Here is a 20,629-nt window from a genome sequence, read left to right as displayed (position 1 = left end):
ATATTCAAAATGTCCAAATGAATAAGGCAACCAATGTTCTAGAAATGTGCTAATTTTTTCCTGGTATATTTTAGATGTGCTTTCAGAAAGTCCTGAACCAAAGAAAGAAAATTAGATTTATTGTGAATTAACTAAAAAATAAAATAGTATCTTCTATGCCCAGGGTTAACTAGCCACTGTTGCTCAGAGAAGTGTACTTGCTTACATAGTACTATGTTGTCTGTGTATACAGGAGTCAGAAACAGAGAGAGAATGGGAAGAGCAAAGGATGTGATTCATGTTCTCAACATCATCCTCGGGACACACCATGCTTCCATGAGCAACGAATCCCTATTTAAAGCCTAAACTACAGCTCTGCACAGAGCCCATGCTCCATCATGATCAATGTCCAGCCAGCCTCCTTCCCAAGCTTCCCAAGGCCAGATCATTGGGCATATAGAGCACAGTGGTCAGAGAGTGCACACTCACCGTGAAGACTACCTTCAGGTTATTGAGCATCTCAATTTCCTTTGGGAATCCTTTGCTGCCCCATCGCACCAGATAGTTCTCACTGTGGGAGGAAGAGTAGCAGCCTGTTACAGGTAGAACATCCAATCATAGATACGGATGAGCATTAGCTATGTTCTCAGCACCTTTGTGGCTACTGGAGACAGGGCAGAGTTTGTGAAAAATACATTCCTTCCCTCTGAAAGATAAGTTATGTTGGGAGACAGACATCAAGTGGGAGAAAGAATTATGAACATATGTGTATCCACAAACACCTTCCTCCCCAACTGCTAAGAACATTCTGGCACAGCTGCCTAATATTTTTGCCGAGCAGCTGTATACTCTGTAGAGGTTATAGAGAAAGTCAGAGATGAGAAAGGAAAGGATTTTAGCAGGCTCTGCAGAATGCTGAGAGTTTCTCCCTTTCCAGCCCACTCTCCTTCTCACACTGAATTTGGATTCTTGAAGTTATCTTTTGGGAGTACAACTGTTTCTACTAATAGAATATCTTACTATGATGGACCCTATAGTTTTTACTTTTGATACAGTTTGAATAAACTGTTCTAATGCTATTTGACAACTTCATAATAGTGAAATGCAAGTGACCTGTAAATGAAACTTTCAAGATGCCATAAGAATGCACATTGGAAAGTTTATCCTAGTCTACATAGTCAGAGACATCTTCGCTAAGGAAAAAAACACATAATCAAGTTGAGGATAGACCATGAAAGGTTACTGGTGAGGTAAAGATGTATGCAACGGTCATGAAAAGAATCTAAGAAGGAGCATTAAGAGTTAAATAGTCAGAGGATAAATTAAAAAGAGACCCAGAGAAAACGGCGATGTAGGCCATTTGGGGATTTTTTATTTTACTCTATCTTTAAACTAATGGAAGGGATCTAGAGAGATGGACCAGGGGTTAAGGGCATTTGAAGCTCTTGTAAAGGACCCAGGTTTGGTTCTCAGCACCTACATAGACTAGATCACAATGGCTTGTAATTCCAGTTCTAGAGTACCTGACCCTAGCTCCTCTGGTCTCTGTAGGCATCTTCACAAATACGGCGTGCATACAAACAGACACACACATACACATAGAATAAAATAAACTTCTAAAAAATTCAAGTAATGGAAATTCAGTGAAGAGTTATCTGAGGGAATGGTGGCAACTTGTCACTCAGAGATGCCCCAAGACTCGAACACCACCATTTGCCATCTGACCTCTACTGACAACAATATACACCTGGGTATATAGTTAGTTCACCCAGGCCAGGAAGACTTAGAGGTCCAGTGCTAATGTGATGTAATGCCATGAGACATTAGATGTTATATGCCATGCAGAAACATACAGTTGGTGCCAAATAAATGCCCATTAATTTGAATTAATAAAATATAAAATAGCAATATAACCAAGTTCAATCCAAATAGGCAGCATAAAATAATTCACCAGGTGAACGAGAACTGCCTTACTCAGAATCTCTCTTTCTCAATCTCTCTCTCCCCTTCCCTACACTCAAAATGGTATTTCTTATTTGTCTGGAGTTTTACTGTCAGTTTATTGTTTTCACTTGCTTATTGGGAAAAACAGAGAATTGAAGCCTGGGCTTGTATATGCTCTGTGAGTGCTCGACTACTGAGTGTTGGTGATGGTGGTTTTGGAACAGGTCTGGTTAAGTTTCCAAGGGTGGCCTTGAACTCACATTCCTAGTGCCTCAGTCTCTAGAATAGCTGAGATAGCAAACCTGCTCCACCCAGCCAGACTCACACAAAGGGTTAAAGAGGATCAAAACTAAAGAAGGGTATGGAACCTCGAGCAGATGGAGTCTGGCCTTCAATTAACTTACAGTTAAAATGCAATCAAATTAAATGTACAATTTTTTCATTTTTTTAAGGCTAAAATTTTCAGTGGGATGGATAGCAAATTTGCTATCAATGAGACACTTGCTACTGATAGCAAGAAGGCTCAATCCGACATTTTTAAATGACCACCCTTGGTTATTTATGGGTTGCTCGTGTTGAAGTGCCTGGGTTCTGCCCAACACTTTTCATCACATGGTACAGTCCCCTTTATGACCAGCTTATTCCACCTAAACAGCAGGCGCCAGCAATTTCCTTCTAAGAGAAATGTAATCATAAATAAGAAAAGCAATTTAGAGGGCTGAGCTGCTCCCATCCATCCTTGCCCAAGAAGAGCCGATGATAGACTCTGAAGGCTTGAACCATCAACACGGGTAAGGGAAAGGAAGGATTGCCCCATCCTCTTGGACACCTTGGGACAGAAGCTCAGTTCTGGCCTCCTGCCTGTGCTGCAGCATCTTTGTCCTACCAAAAAAAAAATGCATTTTTAATTTCCAAGCCAGATCTCTTTGGAGATCCTGGGAACCTGGCCACAAATGGTCTTGACCTGAAAAGATCAGTTCCAAATAAGTTGCCTCCAGTTCCCATTTGAACCCTGACAGAGGATGCCTTAACATCTGGTTGGGATAGTAGGTTAGACTAGTACTGAGATAGTAGGTGACTAGACTGGCAGGAGTAGAAAGGATTTCGGTGTGAGAGAAGGAGCATCTAGTCTGAGTCATACTGCACGGGGAAGATCCCAGCTCTCTCTGCCCCTTGCCCCTCTCTCTTCTTGCTTTCTCCTGTTTGGTACTTTCAAGATCCTGGAACTTTTTTCCTCTCTCCTCCTCTCCCTAAGTGCTGCCCTGTGTCCCTGGCACTCCCAGAGACACCACTCAGACATGTCCCATCGAGTATATCATCCAGGGTGGCACATCAGCCATCTCAGTGATCTATCATCTCCCCTCACAAAGCTGACTGAGGCCATCCATCAATGAGTGAGTCAGGGGGGCACCCTCACCAATGCAAACTCAAGTTGCCATGTGTCTAAGGGACACTGAGTTCCTAATGGTGCTGTTAAGACCTTTTCCTCAGGTACCTACAGTAAAATTGTTAGGAGACAGGAAGTAGCCTATGGCACATGGGTAAAATGGCCTATAGAAGCAGAAACTAGTATTTTTCTAGTATCTAGTGGATATGACAGAGTATCTAGTTTTAGTATCATATCCACTAAGACTGAGCCAGGTGAGTGGCAGGGACTTAGGTGTTCAATAAAGTCTAGCTTTCCACACTAATGGTGCTGAAACTCTGCTGGTGATCATACAAGGCACGTGATATAACTCATACCTGAGTGGCAAAATTGCATGGGGAATAAGTTATCTTTGAAGTTAAGTGGACATGGGTATAACTTCAGCTCTGTCATTTATAAACATGTATGACTTTGGGCAAGGGCAAGTTTCCTGACTTTCCTAGTTTCACCTTCCCACCTAAATATCATGCTAGGATCAAATGAGTTGAATACAGACCTATATGCAGTCCTCCTAGATAAACAGCCCTACCACATATGACCATCTCCTGGTGAACCACCATTTACTAGGCACTGCCCGTGACTTCATTTAATCACCTTAGCAGTGATCTAGGAAAACACCATTTTCATCACAAACACCAAAAGATTATAATCTAACTCTATCTATTCTAATGCTCAAATGGAGACTAGGTGTTCCAAAACCCCACCACATGGAGTCAGATGAGGATCCACTGAGGCAAGGACTGTCTGGGCCACAAGTATGGGTGAGGGGAGTTGACCTGGGGGCTGTCCATATTTTTCAAGATTCCCAAAGATATTTCCAGTTCTTAAGCTGAGGCATTCAGGAGTTCCCTCACTTCCTCTGTACCCAAAAGCAGTCAATATAATGGAGCCATGATGATAGCCTATTGATATGCCGAGCCCATATTATCATGTGATGGTAACCTATTGGTATGCCGGGCCCATATTAACATGTGATGATAGCCTATTGGTATGCCAGGCCCATCTTAACATGTACTTTTTCTCACTGAAGCCTGAAAATAACAGCCAGAGAGACCAGTGCTTACAGTTTTCAAACAGGAGACTTGGGAGTACGAATGTTTAGCAGTTAGTTAGGGTTAAGCAAAGTCAAACACCAGAACAAGGATGTGGGCTTTTATGGAGATCGGAGACATTTCACCATTCATTCCTTAGCTCCCATTTTAACCACAGGCATTTTTAGTCTACAAATTGCTGTTTGTCTGACTCTCATAATTTTTGGTAACCAAAACACATTATCATCACCATAAATCCACTGAGAAAACAAATCTAGCGTCAAATAACACTTCCATCTGCCTCCCACAGCCTCCAAAAGGGTTCTCCCCACACCATCATAGACATTGTTTCTTTTCGGGTAGGAATTACTCCAGAGAGAGTGATGGGAAGAAACAATCCTCTGTGAACTTCCAACTCCCAACTTCCCACAGGCCACACCGAACACACTGACCTGATGACCGTTTGCTTGTGGGGGTCATAGAGAGACATGAAGAGCTCAGCATCCTCCCCAATTCGGCACACAAAGTTTCTCACAAAGACGTAGAGGCTGTGGGTGGGGGATGAGGAGATCCGAGAATAAACCCCATAATCTGGCTGGTCTTTTGACTGAAGGGTAGAAGGAGGAAGAAAACGAGAAGATATAACATGCTATCCCAATGCCACATAAAGCAACAGAAAAGCTCTCTCGGTCCTGAGGAGCCCCTCCCGCTGTAAGCCTGAATCTTTGAGCATCCACATATCTACCACAAGCTTCTGCAGTCTGAGGCTTTTCTCTTTGACTCTGCTTGCTTTGGTCTTCCTATCCTTGGAGATCTCACCACTGACCCATGGGGAATTGTGGAATTCCCCATGAAGCTAGTATCATAAAAAGCACGAGCTGTAAAGAGAATCTGCTCATAAGTGCTTGTGGTTTTTGAAACTAGTTTCATGTCAACTTGACCTAAGCTAGAATCATTAGGAAAGAAAGACCCTCAGTTGAGAAAAAGCCTTCATAAGATTGACCTATCGGTAAGTCACCTGAGAATTTTTTTTTTTTTTGATTGCTGAGAGAAGATGGCACAGACCACTGGGAACAGTGGCACCCCTGGGCAGCCAGTCCTAAGATGTATAAGAAAGCAGGATGAGGAAGCTATGAGGAGCAAGGCAGTGTGCAGCACTGTGCGATGGTTTCTCCTGTTCCTGCCTTGAGTTCTAGCCCTGACTTCCCTCAGTGATGGAGTGTATCCTGTGAATTGTAGGATGAAATAAATCCTCTCTCCCTCAAGTAGCTTTTGGTCATGGTGCTTTAACACAGCAATAGAAACCCTAAGACAATGCCACATCAACATTAGGTCGCCAATATACTCGCTCAGCATTGAAAAGAACTCCCAGAGCAACATGCTAAGTCAAAACTGCCAAGACAGAAAAATGGATATTCTATTTAGAAGCTCTAAAAGAGTCAGAACTAGTAAGAGGATGCAATTAGAGGTTGCTGGGGCTTAGGGATAAGGAAGATGCATGAAGAAGTGGTACAGTGGTAGCACTGTCAATATGCTAATTGTTGAGTGGAATATACATCACCACATATTACTAACGTCCGCCCAAGTGAAACTTAGAGACAGCAATTTTTACTACATGAGAGCAGTAACACTATATGTCTAAAAATGTAATTGCTTTCCAAAGATGCATAGCAATTAACCAGAACCCCAAGTCTACACATCTTAATGAACTATACAGTTGGAGCAGCCATTCTGAAGCTATGAAGCTTCATAGTATAGTACACTTTCACTATCAAATCTATTTTTGTACTTATACAAAAATAATTGATTTCAGTGCATGATGTTTTTATTTGCACTTTTTAAAAAAAAAATAAAGTTTGAAATAATAAAAATGACATATGGCCACTATAAATGAGATTTAGTCTTCCTTGAAGTCTTTTGTTGGCTTGCCATCCTACTGAAACTGACATCTGAGTGTTTCCCCACAGTTCCCCCGAGCTGCTCTAGAGAAGCAGACTCTGCATAGACTCTACTGCCTGTCTCTGCAAACCAGTCCACTCCCAAACTCACCATGCCCTGCTCACACTGGACTTCTTCAGAACTTGGTCTTACCTCAGGGCCTTCACACTTGCTGCTCCCTCTGCCTGGAGCACTGGCCACCAGAGCCCCTCGTACTGGTGAATTCCGTGTTACTCTTTCACTCCTCCAAAAGACCTTTTCTGCCTCTTAAAGCATCTCCTAATTCAGTGCCTACTTTATTGTTTTTTATCACCAGCTGCAATTAATTTTTAATTAATTTATTTATATCTTCGCTGCCTTTCTTCTCTTCTTTATTCTAGAATCCAGGAGATGGGGGAATTTGTCTGGCATTTAACTGCCTGTTGGATGCATGCTGAATGACTTACAGATCTAGGTAATAATAATGAAGCTTGCATTGTTTCCAATCATCTCAGTCGTAGGCCAGATGGCCCCTTGAATAACAGTGCAGTAGCCTATTATTTTAGGTTTATGATGTGCTAAATGCCAGCTTCACTTGGCCAAAGGCTGCCGAACAAAACTCACCATTTCTTCTTTGATGCGCTCTGTGATTTTGTAAGTTGCCTCCTCGTGAGCATGGAACAAGCTGATGACGCTGGTCTTATCAGGATCCAGTATGTTTCCGTCTTCATCTCTGACAATGAGATCGAGCTCAAGGATTCTGTAAGGCAAGAGCTGGAGGTGACGCTGGAGAGGCCTTTAGGATGGCGTCTGCAGCAAACGGCTGACTAAAAGCTAAAACCTCTACTAAAAGAGAAATGGCTAAGTAAACTGATCAGTAATGTTAAACGAGGGAGTGGAGTTTAAAAGTGCATTGTTTGGGGCTGGTAAGAAAGATGGCCCAGTCAGGAAAATGTTTACTTTCCAAGCAAGAAGACCTGAGTTAGAGTCTCTGAACCCACATAACAAAAGCAGGCATGGTGAGAGATGCTTGTAATTCCTATGCTCGAGTAACAGGCAAATCTCTAGAGCTCACTGACTGGCCAGCCTAGCCAACTTGGTGGGTTCCATGCCAGTGAGAGACCCTACATAAAACAAACCAGAACCAATGAATGGAGCCAGAAGAACAAATCCTACTGGGCCTCCCTATAGGTGTCTCCATCTGCACACACATGTGCAGCTACATGCATGAAAACATGCATACAGAAAGATAGTATGTCGTTTTTGGCATGCTTAGTAAAAATACCTTCATGAACAAGATGAAATTTGGGAAAATCATGTATTTTATGTGAAATAGTTCAAAACACACAATGAGGGACAACAAACCTAGCCAGATGTGTTTTCTGCTTGCATGGTTAAGAAGAGCCATGTACAGAGATCTAGATGCCAAAAAGGAGCAAACCACAGACATGGATTACCCAAGAGAAAGGCAGAGGGCCTGGGGCCAGAAGACGAGGAATAGTCAAAGAAGGAGTGTGTTTAATGTTTCACTGCACACGCCCACACACAGAGGTATTCATATATTATTCAATAAATATATGAGAACGGTTGTTGGGATAAAACTATCTGAGATGTATTGATTGCTGCCCACTACTCGCTCTTCAGCTGCTTGGTTTCCAGGCCACGGGCTTTCACTTCTTTGGTATTGATCTGTGTCAACAGCGTCTGTCATTCTCCTTGTTATTAAAGATAGCAACAGCACTCACCACGCACTGATAGGAAACTCACAAGCATTAACTACTTTACATCTGGTCACACACCCACCACCACCAGCAGCAGCACCACCACCCTGCAAAGCAGATTCTACTACTCTTCCTATTTAAAAGAGGCTAAGAAGAGGGAGGTAGTTCATTTTTCAAAACCACCATATTGATATAAGCTACCACAGCACCCCTGCCTATACTTTGAGCCCCTACTCTAAACTCTTAGGAGTCTGTATAGGGTGGGCTGAGAGGAGGGGGCAGGTTGGCAGGTTGGCGGGTTGGCAGGTTGTAACTTGAAGTTCCTCTAGCATTTGATACTGGTTCAAGTGTCAATCATCCAGGCTTAGAAAGAAGGGGAGGAGAGCTGGAAGTTTAGAGAGGGTCAACAGTCATCTTACTGGGCCCCGTTACAAAGACCAGCCTTTAGAAGGAACATCAAGGGCAAATGAAGGAGATTGCTCTACACTCTTAAGAAGCAAATTTAGAAGCTTGTCTCGTATCTCATCCAAATACAAATGGAAGGGAGCCAAGGATCACCCATTTGTCGACATTCATTACGAAATTAACTTCCAGCTAGATATGACTCATACTATTGCATGGCCATGCTGCCCAGATAGTGATGCCAAGGGGGGATAAAGGCACTCAGTTAATGCTGAGGAGAAAAGATGGAGCAGAGCCGATACATAATTTAGCCGCAAGATCTCTCTAGCTCTTCCCCTCAAAATTGATCAAAGTGGATTCAGTTCTGAACTGAATGAATAAAACATCCTCTCAGGTCCAGCCATCTTGGGACTTTGAGGAGTCATTTGATGATTCCTCATTGCTTGGATATGGAAGAGCTTGTCCACTGTTCTCTCTTGGAACCTGGGAGGAGGTGAGGCTGGCTTTCAAGTGGATACTGCTACGCTGAGCCAACACTATTCATTGTGAAGACTGAAAAGTTTTGATGTGTTTTCTCCTCAGGAGGGAGCCCCTTTGCTCTCTTTGGTTCAAGAAAGTGGTACTACAGATCCGAGAAGAGGTAAGGCAGGAAACTCCGCACCCCACACAAATTTTTAAAAGATGGAGAATAAAGGAAAACAGAGTTGGATTTTGCTAAGCTCACTATCAGACTGCGAACAAATGCAAGCTTTTCTGCTGGGTACTCCAGGCTTCTTCCTAGCTAATCTTCACTCCCCACTCATCTCCTGGACTGTCGCTCCGACTTTCTCTTAACCACTTGCACTCATCATACTTTCTGGTCGCTGTGACCAAGTACTTTAGGAAACCAACTTTAAGAGAGGAAGGAATTGCTTTGGCTCACCAGTTCAAAGGTGTCACCCCATCATGCTGGGGACATGCCGGTGGGGCAGAGCAGTCCATAGCATGGTGGCCATGAAGGAGAGAAAGGAGGATCCAGACAGGAGCCAGAGTAAAACATGGCTCCTAAGGACACATCCCCTAGAGACCTACTTGTCCTCATTATCTCCCAATAATACCATCATACTATGAATTAGTCAAGTCGTTTAAACACACAAAGCCCTCAAGATCCCTGTTAACACCTTCCCACACATACCCGGACTAGTGTATTATTAATCCCCTAGGCATTTAGTAATCCAATCCCATTGACGGTCCACCTAGTTTCCTAGTCAGCTTTAATTGTCAACCTAGAGTCACCAGTTGAGGAACAGCCTAGAACAGGTTGACCTATACCAGCCATTCTCAAAATGTGGGTGGAAACCCCCACAGAGGTTATATATCATATATTTACATTGTGACTCATAACACTAGCAAACTTACAGTTATGAGGTAGCAATGAAGTAATTTTATGGTGGGGGGGGCACCACAACATGAGCAACTATATTAAAGGGTAGCGACATTAGGAAAGTTGAGAATCATTGGCCTATGTGCATGCCTGTGGGGAGCTGTCTTGATTAATAATTGATGCAGGAGGCTGCAGCCCACTGTGGACAGCACCATTCCCAAAGAGGTGGTTCTGTGTTGTGGAAGAACACCAGCTAAGCATGAGCCTATGAGTGAGTGAGCCAGAAAGCAGAATTGCTCTAGGATTCTCCTGTTTCAGTCTTGGCTTCTCACAATGACTGACTGTGCCCTGGAAGTGTAAGCCACATAAATCCATTCCCCTTCTGAGTTGCTTTCAGTCAGAGTGTTTTATTACAACAACAGAGAGAAAGCCAGAACATCCAGGAACTCCTGCTGGCCTTGTTAGTCAGGGCAGTTGTCATCTACTCTACCTCCTCAAGCCCTTGTCCAACCGTTCTCCTCTCTTGATAGCTATGCTTCTTACCCAAAGTGTCTCTGTGCTTCTCTGCCTCCTTCGCTGTGCCATACAGACTCTTGGAGGCAGAAGAACACAGCTCCTAAGCACTTGGACTCTGGAACTATACTCTCTGGCTCTGCTGCCTCTGGAGTCAAGGCACCTAAATCAGCCCTTGGGCTTCAGTTTCCGCATTGGATAAATGGTGATAGTATCTACCTTATAAACTCATTGTAATGCTGAGCTGAGCTACTATGTGGGAAGGAGTTAAAGTATGCTTGCCATATAGAGAGCACCCAGGGTTTCCATCAAAGCTCTGTGCCTACTAATTCCTATTGTTGTTTCTGGTATTCAATGAGGCTGTACCATACATTGCATATCTCTGTACCCAAAGACACTATCCTATGTACAATGGAAGTCTGATATATTTGTTTTAGGGTTTTTTGTGTTTGTTTGTTTTGTTTGTTTGTTTGTTTGTTTCAAGACAGGATTTCTCTGTGTAGCCCTGGCTGTCCTGGAACTCACTTTGTAGACCAGGCTGGCCTCAAACTCAGAAATCTGCCTGCCTCTGCCTCCCAAGTGCTGGGATTAAAGGCATGTGCCACTACCGCCCGGCTGGAAGTCTGATATCTTAACAACAGGATGGAGAGACTCTTGAGACATTGCTAAGACTTGGGGTTCCACCTACTCCAGTGTCCTTGAAGTTCTGTCCAGATATTGGCATCCTGGATGCAAGGAAGCCATCTCTTCTATACAAGAGCCATGAGCCCAGGGTGTTATTGCAATAGTAAACATCCCAACTCCCTCTCACTTCCAGCAGAAGCAGCAGACAAGGGAAGCAAGAAGCACAGAGCCCCTTAGCTTAGGGCCATGGTCCCCACGGTGGGAACATCTCGCGATCCCACAAAGGGAATGGCTGAAATGGAAGACACTGGGCTGGGCTAGAGGCTGTTACAGAGGGGAGCCTAGTTTACGGGTGAGCTGCCTTCCTCTTCTCTCTCCCATTGTCACCCCCCCCATTCATTCAGTTACCACTTGTGGGGTAGTCACTGTGGGAGAGATCCCCCAGCAATGAGTCAGAGAGATGACTCAGATAGTCCAGGTTTAGAGGGTCTCTGGATGTGAGGAAAGGCAGGGCAGAGGGAATTATAGCTATCCCAGGTGCACAGGGGCTGCAGAAACACGTATCATAGCCGGGTGGTCAGTAAGGGAAATGAGGAGGCCTTATTACAAGGGACAGTCATTTCTACCACCCTAAACCTTCTCAGGAGATCCACTGAGGAGAGAGCATCTGAAGGCTACTCTGTAAAGCAGAAAACACCCCAATTCTCACATGCTTGGTGTTCAACTGAAGACATCAGCCTAGCCATGGCAGAAGCGTCTGCATAGCAACCTATCACTGTGGGATGACACTCCGTGGAAACAGATTTGGATACACTTCCAAGATACCATCAGGGGACTGACAGTAGGATGAGCCTCTGGGATGGGAAGCAGGTGGACTCTGGCCTCGGATCTCTGCATTGGAGCCCCATCCTGGTGAGCATGATGAAGGCCAGAGAGCCTGACTACCAACTAACCTCACCCTATTCTCTAGAGGGTTCCTTCCCCTCAGGCTCAGGGTTCAGTTCCCCTCTCTGCAGTCTAAACAGGCTGTGACCTCTCCTGCACCCTGGTACTCACTTTTTACTTAAAAACCCTTTATCCTCCAAAGCCCAAGGACCATCTCCTCCACAGAGCTTCCCCTATGAAAAACATTCTTGCTTCTTGAATCCTAAGCTATCAAACTCATGACAGTAGACAAGTGCTCACTCATAACATACTCCTAACTGGACTTGACAGCAGCCACTGGTAACCCTTCATGGATAGGGACTTGCATTTTTGCAGCACCCACACCTATTAGAAAATCAATCCAATTATAATGGCTTCACACATTTATGTTGGAATAAGTGAAAATATACACAGGGCATTCAAAAAACTGAAAAAGAGGGGTGGGGCTTTATTGTTTTCTAACACAGCTTAAGTCTATAGCCTGGGGGTGCCATTAACTAGCTATAGAACTCTGAACAATTAACTTCACTCCCTTAAAAAAAAGAACTATTTTATTTTTAACTGTGTGTTTATGTGTGCACGCATGTGTGAGTGCAGATTCCCTCAGAATCCAGAAGAGAGGGCTGGATCCCTTAGAGCTGGAGTTACAAGCAGTTGTGAGTCACCATGCTTGTGTGGGGCACTGGCATCCAGCATCCCGTGTGAGAGCAATGAGCGCTCTTAACTCTGGAGACATCTCTCCAGCCCCAACCGCGAGTCTGTAAGAACCTCGGTTCCCTCGTCTAAAATGAAGAATAAAATGGGGGTAATAAAACGACACATCTTACGGAGTTATTAAAAGAATTAAGTGAAACAATGCCTGTGAGAAACAGCACAAAGCCTGGTGCTTAATAAGCTCCAATCCAGTGTTCATTCTAACACTGTTACTGCTATTAGCTTGCCTCGGCAATTTGTTTCATTTCCTTCTGTATGCCAAAGCATTCAAATCTCAACCCATTCTTGCTTCTCTTTCCATTTGGTAAACACTTTTGTAACTGTGTGAGCTAGCTGGAGGCAGGTGGCTTGGATAACTTCAAATGGGGGAAGGGACACAAAACCTCACACCGGGACTTAAAGGAGAGCTTTGTCAAAGCAGAGGTAAAGAGGCATCAAGCTGAACGTGAGCATGTCTATACTCCCCTGTCCCTAGGAAGTAGTTAAATACTGTCCTAAATCTGTGCAGTACCTAGTAATAGCCACTGCATAAGCAAGCCTCCAGGGCGTGATCACAAAGACACAGAGGCAAGGCTAAGGTAACAGCCTTCTCCCAAGTAGAAAGTGGCAGACTCCAGAGTCTAAAGTGAAAGCAGGCTTCTCCAGGAGAGAAAAGGAAGGAGAGGCTAGGGAAGGGAAGCCGATTTTCAGAGGCATGAGGTACTTGTTGCCATAGTCGATCTTCGATGTGACTTTCTGCTTCAGTTCCTTCAGCTCATCCTTGGGTAGCGTTCCTGAGAGGAGCTGGGAGCGCCATTCCATCAGGTCGTACATCATGGACTGCACTTGGAGGAAGCGTTCCTTTTTGCTGGCCTACAAGATGGAAGCAATTGTGAATGCCTACCCAAAGGTATTTGGCAAGCTAGGCCACCGTTGGGTGAGTGCAATCTGACCTCTCTCCCAGCCTTACCCAGCTGTGAAGGGACAGAATTGGTGCTCAGCTGCCAATATAGTCCTTCCCCTTGGGCCACTGGAATTCCCCAAAGCAGAAATATTCTCGATCACTTCTTGGTTTAAAAAAATAATAATAATCTAGCAGCCAGGCCTGGAAACGCGACTCAGCAATTGATAACACTTGCTGGTCTCCAGTTCCAGGTCTGTCCCTCCCCCACTTCTGGCCTCTGCAGGAATAGACATGCTTGTAGTACACAGACAGAGGCAATTCAGTCATACACATAAAATAAAAATGAAAAATAAACCCAACAGCCATACTCAAAAAAGTCAGTCCGTTTTTTCAAACATTTCCTTCCTTTGGTAAAGAAATAAAATAACTAAAGACACAGGAAAAGAAAAGTTTTTCTGACTTGGACCCAGAAAGGTGTTAAGGCTTGAGTACTGGATGCTTGGTCCTTACTGATGGCTCTTCTTTGGAAGGTAGACCACTGGAGGGTATATCAGTCTTGGGCCCCATGCCCCACCCTCTGCTTCCTGTCCATCATCTGTGTCCCTGCTACTGTGATGCCATGCCAAACTATAGAACTAGAATCAATGACCAAGGCAAACATCCCTACTCTTAAGTCATCTCTCTCAGGTCAAGGTGGGATGGGGAGAATTTCCAACACAAATAGACTTGGTGCACATGAACATCTGCTATAATGAAAGCAACAGAACTTGGGCCCTTTAAGACTGGGAGCCAGGACACCTTCTCTCACAGAAGAGGCTATGGTTAGGGCACTGTTTCCCAAGACATGGTTTTTGTAGGATGCAGAATATGTGGGCAGGTGTATAATGTCAAGTTACCCTAACCCACCATGTGATCCTCATTTTCTTCCTATCCTGTTTAACAGGAAAAGAAAGTCATAGTTTCTTCTTACACGTGTGTTGTGGTGTGTATTTCTATATTATATGATGGGTGTGGGGGTATATGAATACAGACAAATCTGCTCCATGGTATATATGTAGAGGACAGAGGAAAACCCACTCTCCTCTTCTTTCCTACAAAGTCTCTTGCTGTATTTCCTGCTGTGTATGCTAGGCTGGCTGGTCTGGGGGCATCCAGGGATTCTCTCATCTCTGCCTCCCGTCTGCGGTCAGGAGGACTGAGATTGCAGATGGTTACACTATCCATGCGACTTTCACACAGGGTATGAGAGTTCAAACCCAGATCCTCTTGCTTGCCCAGCAAGCATTTTTACTCACAGAACCACCTCCCCAGCCCAGTCCGTTTCTGATCAAGAACAAGAAGGTTAAGGGCACAGAGCTTTTTGACAGGTACTGTAACAATCACCGAGTAATAGTGCTGGGTTTCTGGTCTTGGCTGCTTGTCCTGTTGCTGGGATAAAAATTACCCTGACAACGAGCAACTCAAGGGATGGAGAATTTATTCCTGCTCATAGTTCAAAGTACAGTGCATCATGGTAGGAAAGTTAAGATAGCAGGAGCTTGAAGCAGCTGGTCACATCTCGTGAACCTTAGGATAGCAGAGAGCAATGGGTGCATACTAGCACTCAGAGGAGAGCAATGGGTGCATACTAGCGCTCAGAGGAGAGCAATGGGTGCATACTAGCACTCAGAGGAGAGCAATGGGTGCGTACTAGCGCTCAGCTCACTCTCCATTTTATGTGGTCCAGGGACCCATGCCTAGGCGAGTGTTCTGACACTCCTGGCCTGTCTTGTTTTTATTGCATTTATTTGGAAAATGATCTTCTATGACAAATACTTTCGCCCCTCTCTTAGCAAAAGTATTGTATTATAATGAAAAACATATATTTAGTCTTTTTCTCTGGCCTAGAACAGTGTTCATAAGGCCCTTAAAAGACATACTAAGCAATAGAAATGCCATTTGGTGGTTTTGAAAGAGCTTCTGCCATCCATTGTTGGTTTTGTGCTAACGTTACTGGTTTTGGTCCTGTAACGTTACTGGACCCCTAGACAGCTTCAGGAGAGACTCTGAAGACCAGAAAAAAAACAGCCACAGAATTGATTAGGGGATGGGATTTTCAGGCTGGCTCTGAACTACCTCATCTCTCCAAGATCAGACGCCGCAATGCATTAAAGTTTATGTACTGCAACTTTAATTAAGACTCTTGAGCAACAAGTTGGTGGAGAATCCCAAGTGGTGGGCATTCATGAACTGGCAAGGGTGGCTCAACCAGAGAAGCTAAGACTGCACTACCTGTGTCTTCCATCAGGCAGATCCTGCACCTATACCCTTTACAATGCAGCTGCCATCTTATGTATAGCACTTTCCTACGATCTGGGAAATGTTAATGAATTATGAAGCCTACATAATTTTAATGAATTATGAATTAGAAGGTGGTCACCTAGGTGGGGAAAGGCAGTGAGGATCCTCAATTTGTAGCCAACTGCAACAGAAACACAAATATCCTAGGGACCCTGGCTGTAACTAACATCTGAATCCTAGGCTATGTAAGGAGTCTAAGGCTAACTTCTAGACAATCGGCGGCTAATTGAATTGTCAGGCATGTACACGGCTTAGAGTAATCAGAAATGTGATATTGGGATGACAGGGCATGCTAAAACATTCTTCATATAAATTATTTTCATATAAATTTAGTAAAAGGACACCAAATTTAGGTATTGTGTCCAATATACACTGTTCAGGCAGGGCAAAAGTCATAGACCCAATAATGAAACCACTGACATTTGACTATTTCTATTTGCAGAGTAGACAGTGTGGCTAACTTGCTATAGAGCCATTTCTTAGAGGAACATATCAGCTGTCCACAGTGCATATGTAAAGATGTTTTAGGGAGAGTAGTGAAGAGGAACAAGGACTCACTCAAGCCACAAGGATTCTGTTTGCTCCCCTGCTGTGTTAATATGATTTGAGTGATCTGCAAGGATTATTGTGCCAGATTCTTATCCCAGGTTTCACGAGCTAGGTTTTTATCTGAGTTGAGAGGAAATAGGGTTCAAAATGTAACTCAGCTGGGATTTTTAGAGGGTAGGTTTTAGGAACCCCGATGATTGAATCAAAGATAAGGAACATCAATTAGATAAGCACACATGTACCCCTCGCTATGTTGCTATTCAGCACCACCCAGGAAATTTGCCATCAAGAATGGCTCTTTATAAGTCAGCATGCCTCAGGTACAGTAATGAGCAGCAGAAAAATACATATTCTACATTTTACTGACAGCCTTTGGGAACCTTACAGAATTGGATGTGCTAATTTCCTCCTGTTAGGAAATTTTCACATGGTGTTAATATCTACCATAGACTATAGTCTCCAGGCAGCGTGCACACATCAGTGGGTGCGCACGGGGCTGTAACAAACTCGCAGGAAGTTTGCTTGACATTCCCTTCTCAGCCTCGTGGTTGGCTTGGCTAATTGTTTTCATTTGGAGCTTTGACGCACCAAAGGAGGATTTTAAATTAAATTTGCTTTGAAACAGAGAAAACACATAAAATGTGGTCTTTGGTTTTTTTTGTTTTGTTTTGTTTTGTTTTTTTCAGGGTCAAAGCTTCTTCAGAGATCTGAAGACGATGGCCATCAGTTAATTACCATATGATAAGGGAATCTTTCAGAATGTCAGCCACACACCACATCAAATCCCCTGAGAATATTAAAGAGGCAGGTTACCAGACCTGAAGGATTTATTTTATGAACAGATATTAAGGCACTTCGTATGCAAACCCAAGTTCAACAGCTTTTGCACCTGTTTTAAAACACAAGGTTTCCACCCGACCTCATTGATTATAGCTGTCACTGCTAGCTATGTGGCTTCAAAGAAAGCACGTAACCTCTCTGGGTCTCAGTGTCCTTGTATGTCATAGTATGCATTCTCTCTTCTCTCTCTCAAAGCTCCACTGAAGGCTGAATGTCAATCATAAGCCTGAGTGAAAGCTGCAGGGTTCATCTGTCCCGGGAACAGGTTGCGTCTCACCACATAGAGCTGCTTCCAGATGCTTCCCCACTCCCAGAGCGTGTTTGTCACTTCTTGTGCCAGAGGGATTTCTGCAGGAATGATGTTCTCTAGGTTCCTATTTAGGATGGGAGAGAGAGCAAGGTAGAACTGAGACCCAGGTGCAAAAGAGAAAGTTCTGGAAACTCTGCAGCAAGTTGCAGCTCTGGAGAGGAAGCTACAGCCGTTCCAGACTGCATCATACGAACAAACGGAACTTCCCTCTAAATGTTCTCCTTCAAGGGGTGCTTCCTCGTACTTACCATTCGAGTCAAATCTACTTTAATAAGCTCCAAAGGCAGCTTGCTAGTGAAAAGTGAGCTGGGACCCACACGTCTGCCCACCTGACAGCTTAGATGGCCAAAGCTAACCAGACAAAGGCATCCGTGAGCCAGGAGAGACCATGCTGGCGAGTAACACAAGTGCCTGTGTGTGCGCGTGTGCCTGCATGTGTGTTGGCGGGGTGAATGTCTACACATGTGCTTTTTATGTAGAAGCCGGAGGACTTAACAGGACTGTTCCTCAGGGGCAACCCCCTCCCTTTGCTGTTTGTGGCTTTAGATTTGTTTTGAGACCCACTCTTGCGCTAGCCTGGACCTTGACAAGCAGGATAGGCCTCAGGCATCCGGCTGTCATCCCAGCCTTCAGCTCAGCACTGGGATTATAAGTATATAGCATCCCACTCAGCTCCTTTCACATGTGTTCTGAAGGAACTCAGCTTGGGTCATGCTTACAAGGTAGGCACTTTACCAACTGAGTCCCTCCCCAGTCCCCACAAGTACCTTCTCTTCTCCACTGTCACTTCCTTGAGATGGATAAAAGATGTAGGGAAAATGCCCTGTAGGAAACACAATAAAAAGGATGGGAGACAAGTTATAGAAAAATAACAGATTCCTTGTTTTCCCAGTTTCCTTCCCCTGCTAAGCCACTGACTGGCTTCTGAAACCACAAAACTTTCCAAGACTAATCTGAGAGTTAGATGAAGCAGACACAGATTCCAAACCCATGTGAGTAGGCCTTCATGTTCTCACCTCTCAACCCCCCAAAAGAGCCTGGTATCCCCATGGGTGCTTTTTTTTTTATCAGGTGACCAAAAGAGAGAGATCAATAGAACCGGGGCCTGGGCCCCTCACTTGCTGAGACAAGCCCACTTCTCTCCTTCCTGCCCACCTCCAGGGAATTAATGTCCCTGAAGGGGATGTGGGAGAGCCCTAGGTCTGAAGCCAGTCCTTGGCTTTACTTAAGTGTCTGAGATGTGGGATGTCTCCTCCCTGGATTTAAGTCCCTGTCCTCTGAGAGGGCGGGGCAGGATTGTGCCTCCTTGAACTCCATGGAAGATGCTTCATAACTACGCCCCAGATGATAAGGAAACCTGATCAACTGCTTGGAAATTTCCCCCTGATGTCGAGCAGTATGCATGATAGGAGCATCATGTGACCACTTTGCTGCCCACCAGTTGAAATGAAACAACCCAAGTGCCTGCTATAGTGGAGATGACATGACGGAGTGACTCTGTCATCTGGAAGGGCACCTAGGCCTGTCCTTTTGTGTCATAGGGGAAGATGAGTGAATGCTCACACAGCACTGAAGGAAGGAGCAGAGGCCAGCTTCCACTAGAAAGTACCGCATTTCCTGGGGAGGGGAACTCATCAGCAAATGTGGTGTCCTCAAAGGATGTGGGGAGAAGAGGGTACCAGGGCAGCCTTAAAGAATGAGGATAAAGAAGGGATGTGCAGATCCTGGAAGCAGTGGGGGTAGGGAGTTGAAGTTGGGGAGACTGGGGAGGGCTCACTTGCTGAAAAACAATGAAGGGAAAGACTAGCCCAGAAGAGGCATTAGGGCCAGGTGAAGACATCCTGCACCATCCCAGATGAAAATAAAGTGACCTTACCTGTGACAGTTTATGCTTTATGAGGTAACCTCTGTACCAGTCTGCAAAGAGAAAACAAAGGCAAAGGTCTTTCACTTTCTCAGCATCTTTTGCTAACTTGGTTTGCTCTGCTTTCATCTGTGTCTTCTCACCTAGCAAAGCAATGCTTGCAAGCTGCTTTAGACCTGCTGGGCAGGAGAGACCCAGAAGCTTGTGACATGCGTCATGTTGGTTGCCGTCATCTCAAAGCAACTCCCTCAGGTACAGGGTTTCATTCTCGGACTGAGGTAAGTCCCCTTCTCCTTTTGAGAAACAAGGTGCCTTGGTAAAGCCTCCAGTACACTGGGCCATGTGGTCCCAAGTGCCTTTGGAGAGAGGCCTCAAGCATCCATCATGCAGACAGATGCCACAAACCTACAGTCCCAGGAGTTCCTTTCTCATTTACCTGCCTGTGGCCCCATGCATGTTTGTAAGTCCTGTCTTAGGCATTCAAAGGTTCAGGGACCTGAGAGATCATCTTAAAATAATATGGACAGTTCTAGCAGCAACAAATAATTTTTCTGAAGTTTGTCACTACCAAACAGATACATTCGTGAATAGAGGAACAGGAATTTTAAAGCCCCTCCTCCATCTCGCAGGACTGTATTTTTTTATAAAAAAAAAAAAAAAAACTCAATTAACAGAAATTCAAATGACTCAGAGTCCTCTGACAAAATGAGCATAAGTTCAGAGGCTGAAATGAGTCCACTGGCCTTTGAAATGATTGGAGCACAGCCACGTGGTAGCATTTGTCATCTTTGTAAATAAAAGTACCTGCCAAGTGTCTCATTAACAGACCCTCATTATCAAGCTGACAGATTGTTGCCAGAATATATTCTCAGCAGATATCCACACAAGTCCTTCCCCCTCCCGACCCCCGCCTCATAATAACTAAACTGCAAAGTCACCCTTCCAATCATGACCAGCTTGAAGGTCAATGCCTAAAGGAAGTTTTGAAGCTGCAGTAATCCCTGAAGATCTTATTTTGAGTGACAAAAAGTGAGAAAGAAGAGAAAAGACACAGAGAAAACAGAAGGGAAATTAGGGAAGTTGGGGAGGAAGGATCCGGAGTTTGGAATGAAAGCATCCTTCCAGGAGCTATTCTGCATTAAGCCTTTTCATCTTCTTGACAACCATATGGAGCAGAAATCATCATTATTCCATTGTACAGCTGAGTAGCCTACCCGAGACAGAGAGATATTGAGCAATATTCCCAGTCACTCAACTAGTGACATGTTTGGATGTAGAAGGAACA

General features: G+C 44.4%; 1 protein-coding gene across 1 annotated transcript in view; it reads right to left on the bottom strand.

Moving 5' to 3' along the window:
* Dock2 (dedicator of cytokinesis 2) overlaps positions 1–20,629 on the bottom strand; it is a 444,551-nt gene that overhangs the window by 372,533 nt on the left and 51,389 nt on the right. Inside the window, exons 3-9 of the mRNA XM_021175778.3 lie at positions 19,357–19,397; positions 18,248–18,303; positions 17,448–17,544; positions 13,262–13,410; positions 6,922–7,057; positions 4,833–4,987; positions 469–550 (exon numbers count right to left, since the gene is read on the bottom strand). Of these exons, the coding sequence (XP_021031437.1) occupies positions 469–550; positions 4,833–4,987; positions 6,922–7,057; positions 13,262–13,410; positions 17,448–17,544; positions 18,248–18,303; positions 19,357–19,397 (716 nt within the window). The remainder of the gene's footprint in view (positions 1–468; positions 551–4,832; positions 4,988–6,921; positions 7,058–13,261; positions 13,411–17,447; positions 17,545–18,247; positions 18,304–19,356; positions 19,398–20,629) is intronic.

This window comes from Mus caroli, unplaced genomic scaffold (assembly GCF_978045245.1).
Source record: "Mus caroli unplaced genomic scaffold, Mus_caroli_1 scaffold_13, whole genome shotgun sequence".
Taxonomy (NCBI): domain Eukaryota; kingdom Metazoa; phylum Chordata; class Mammalia; order Rodentia; family Muridae; genus Mus; species Mus caroli.
The sequence above is the reverse complement of the archived record's forward strand: the minus strand, read 5'-3'. Positions and strand labels throughout refer to the sequence as shown.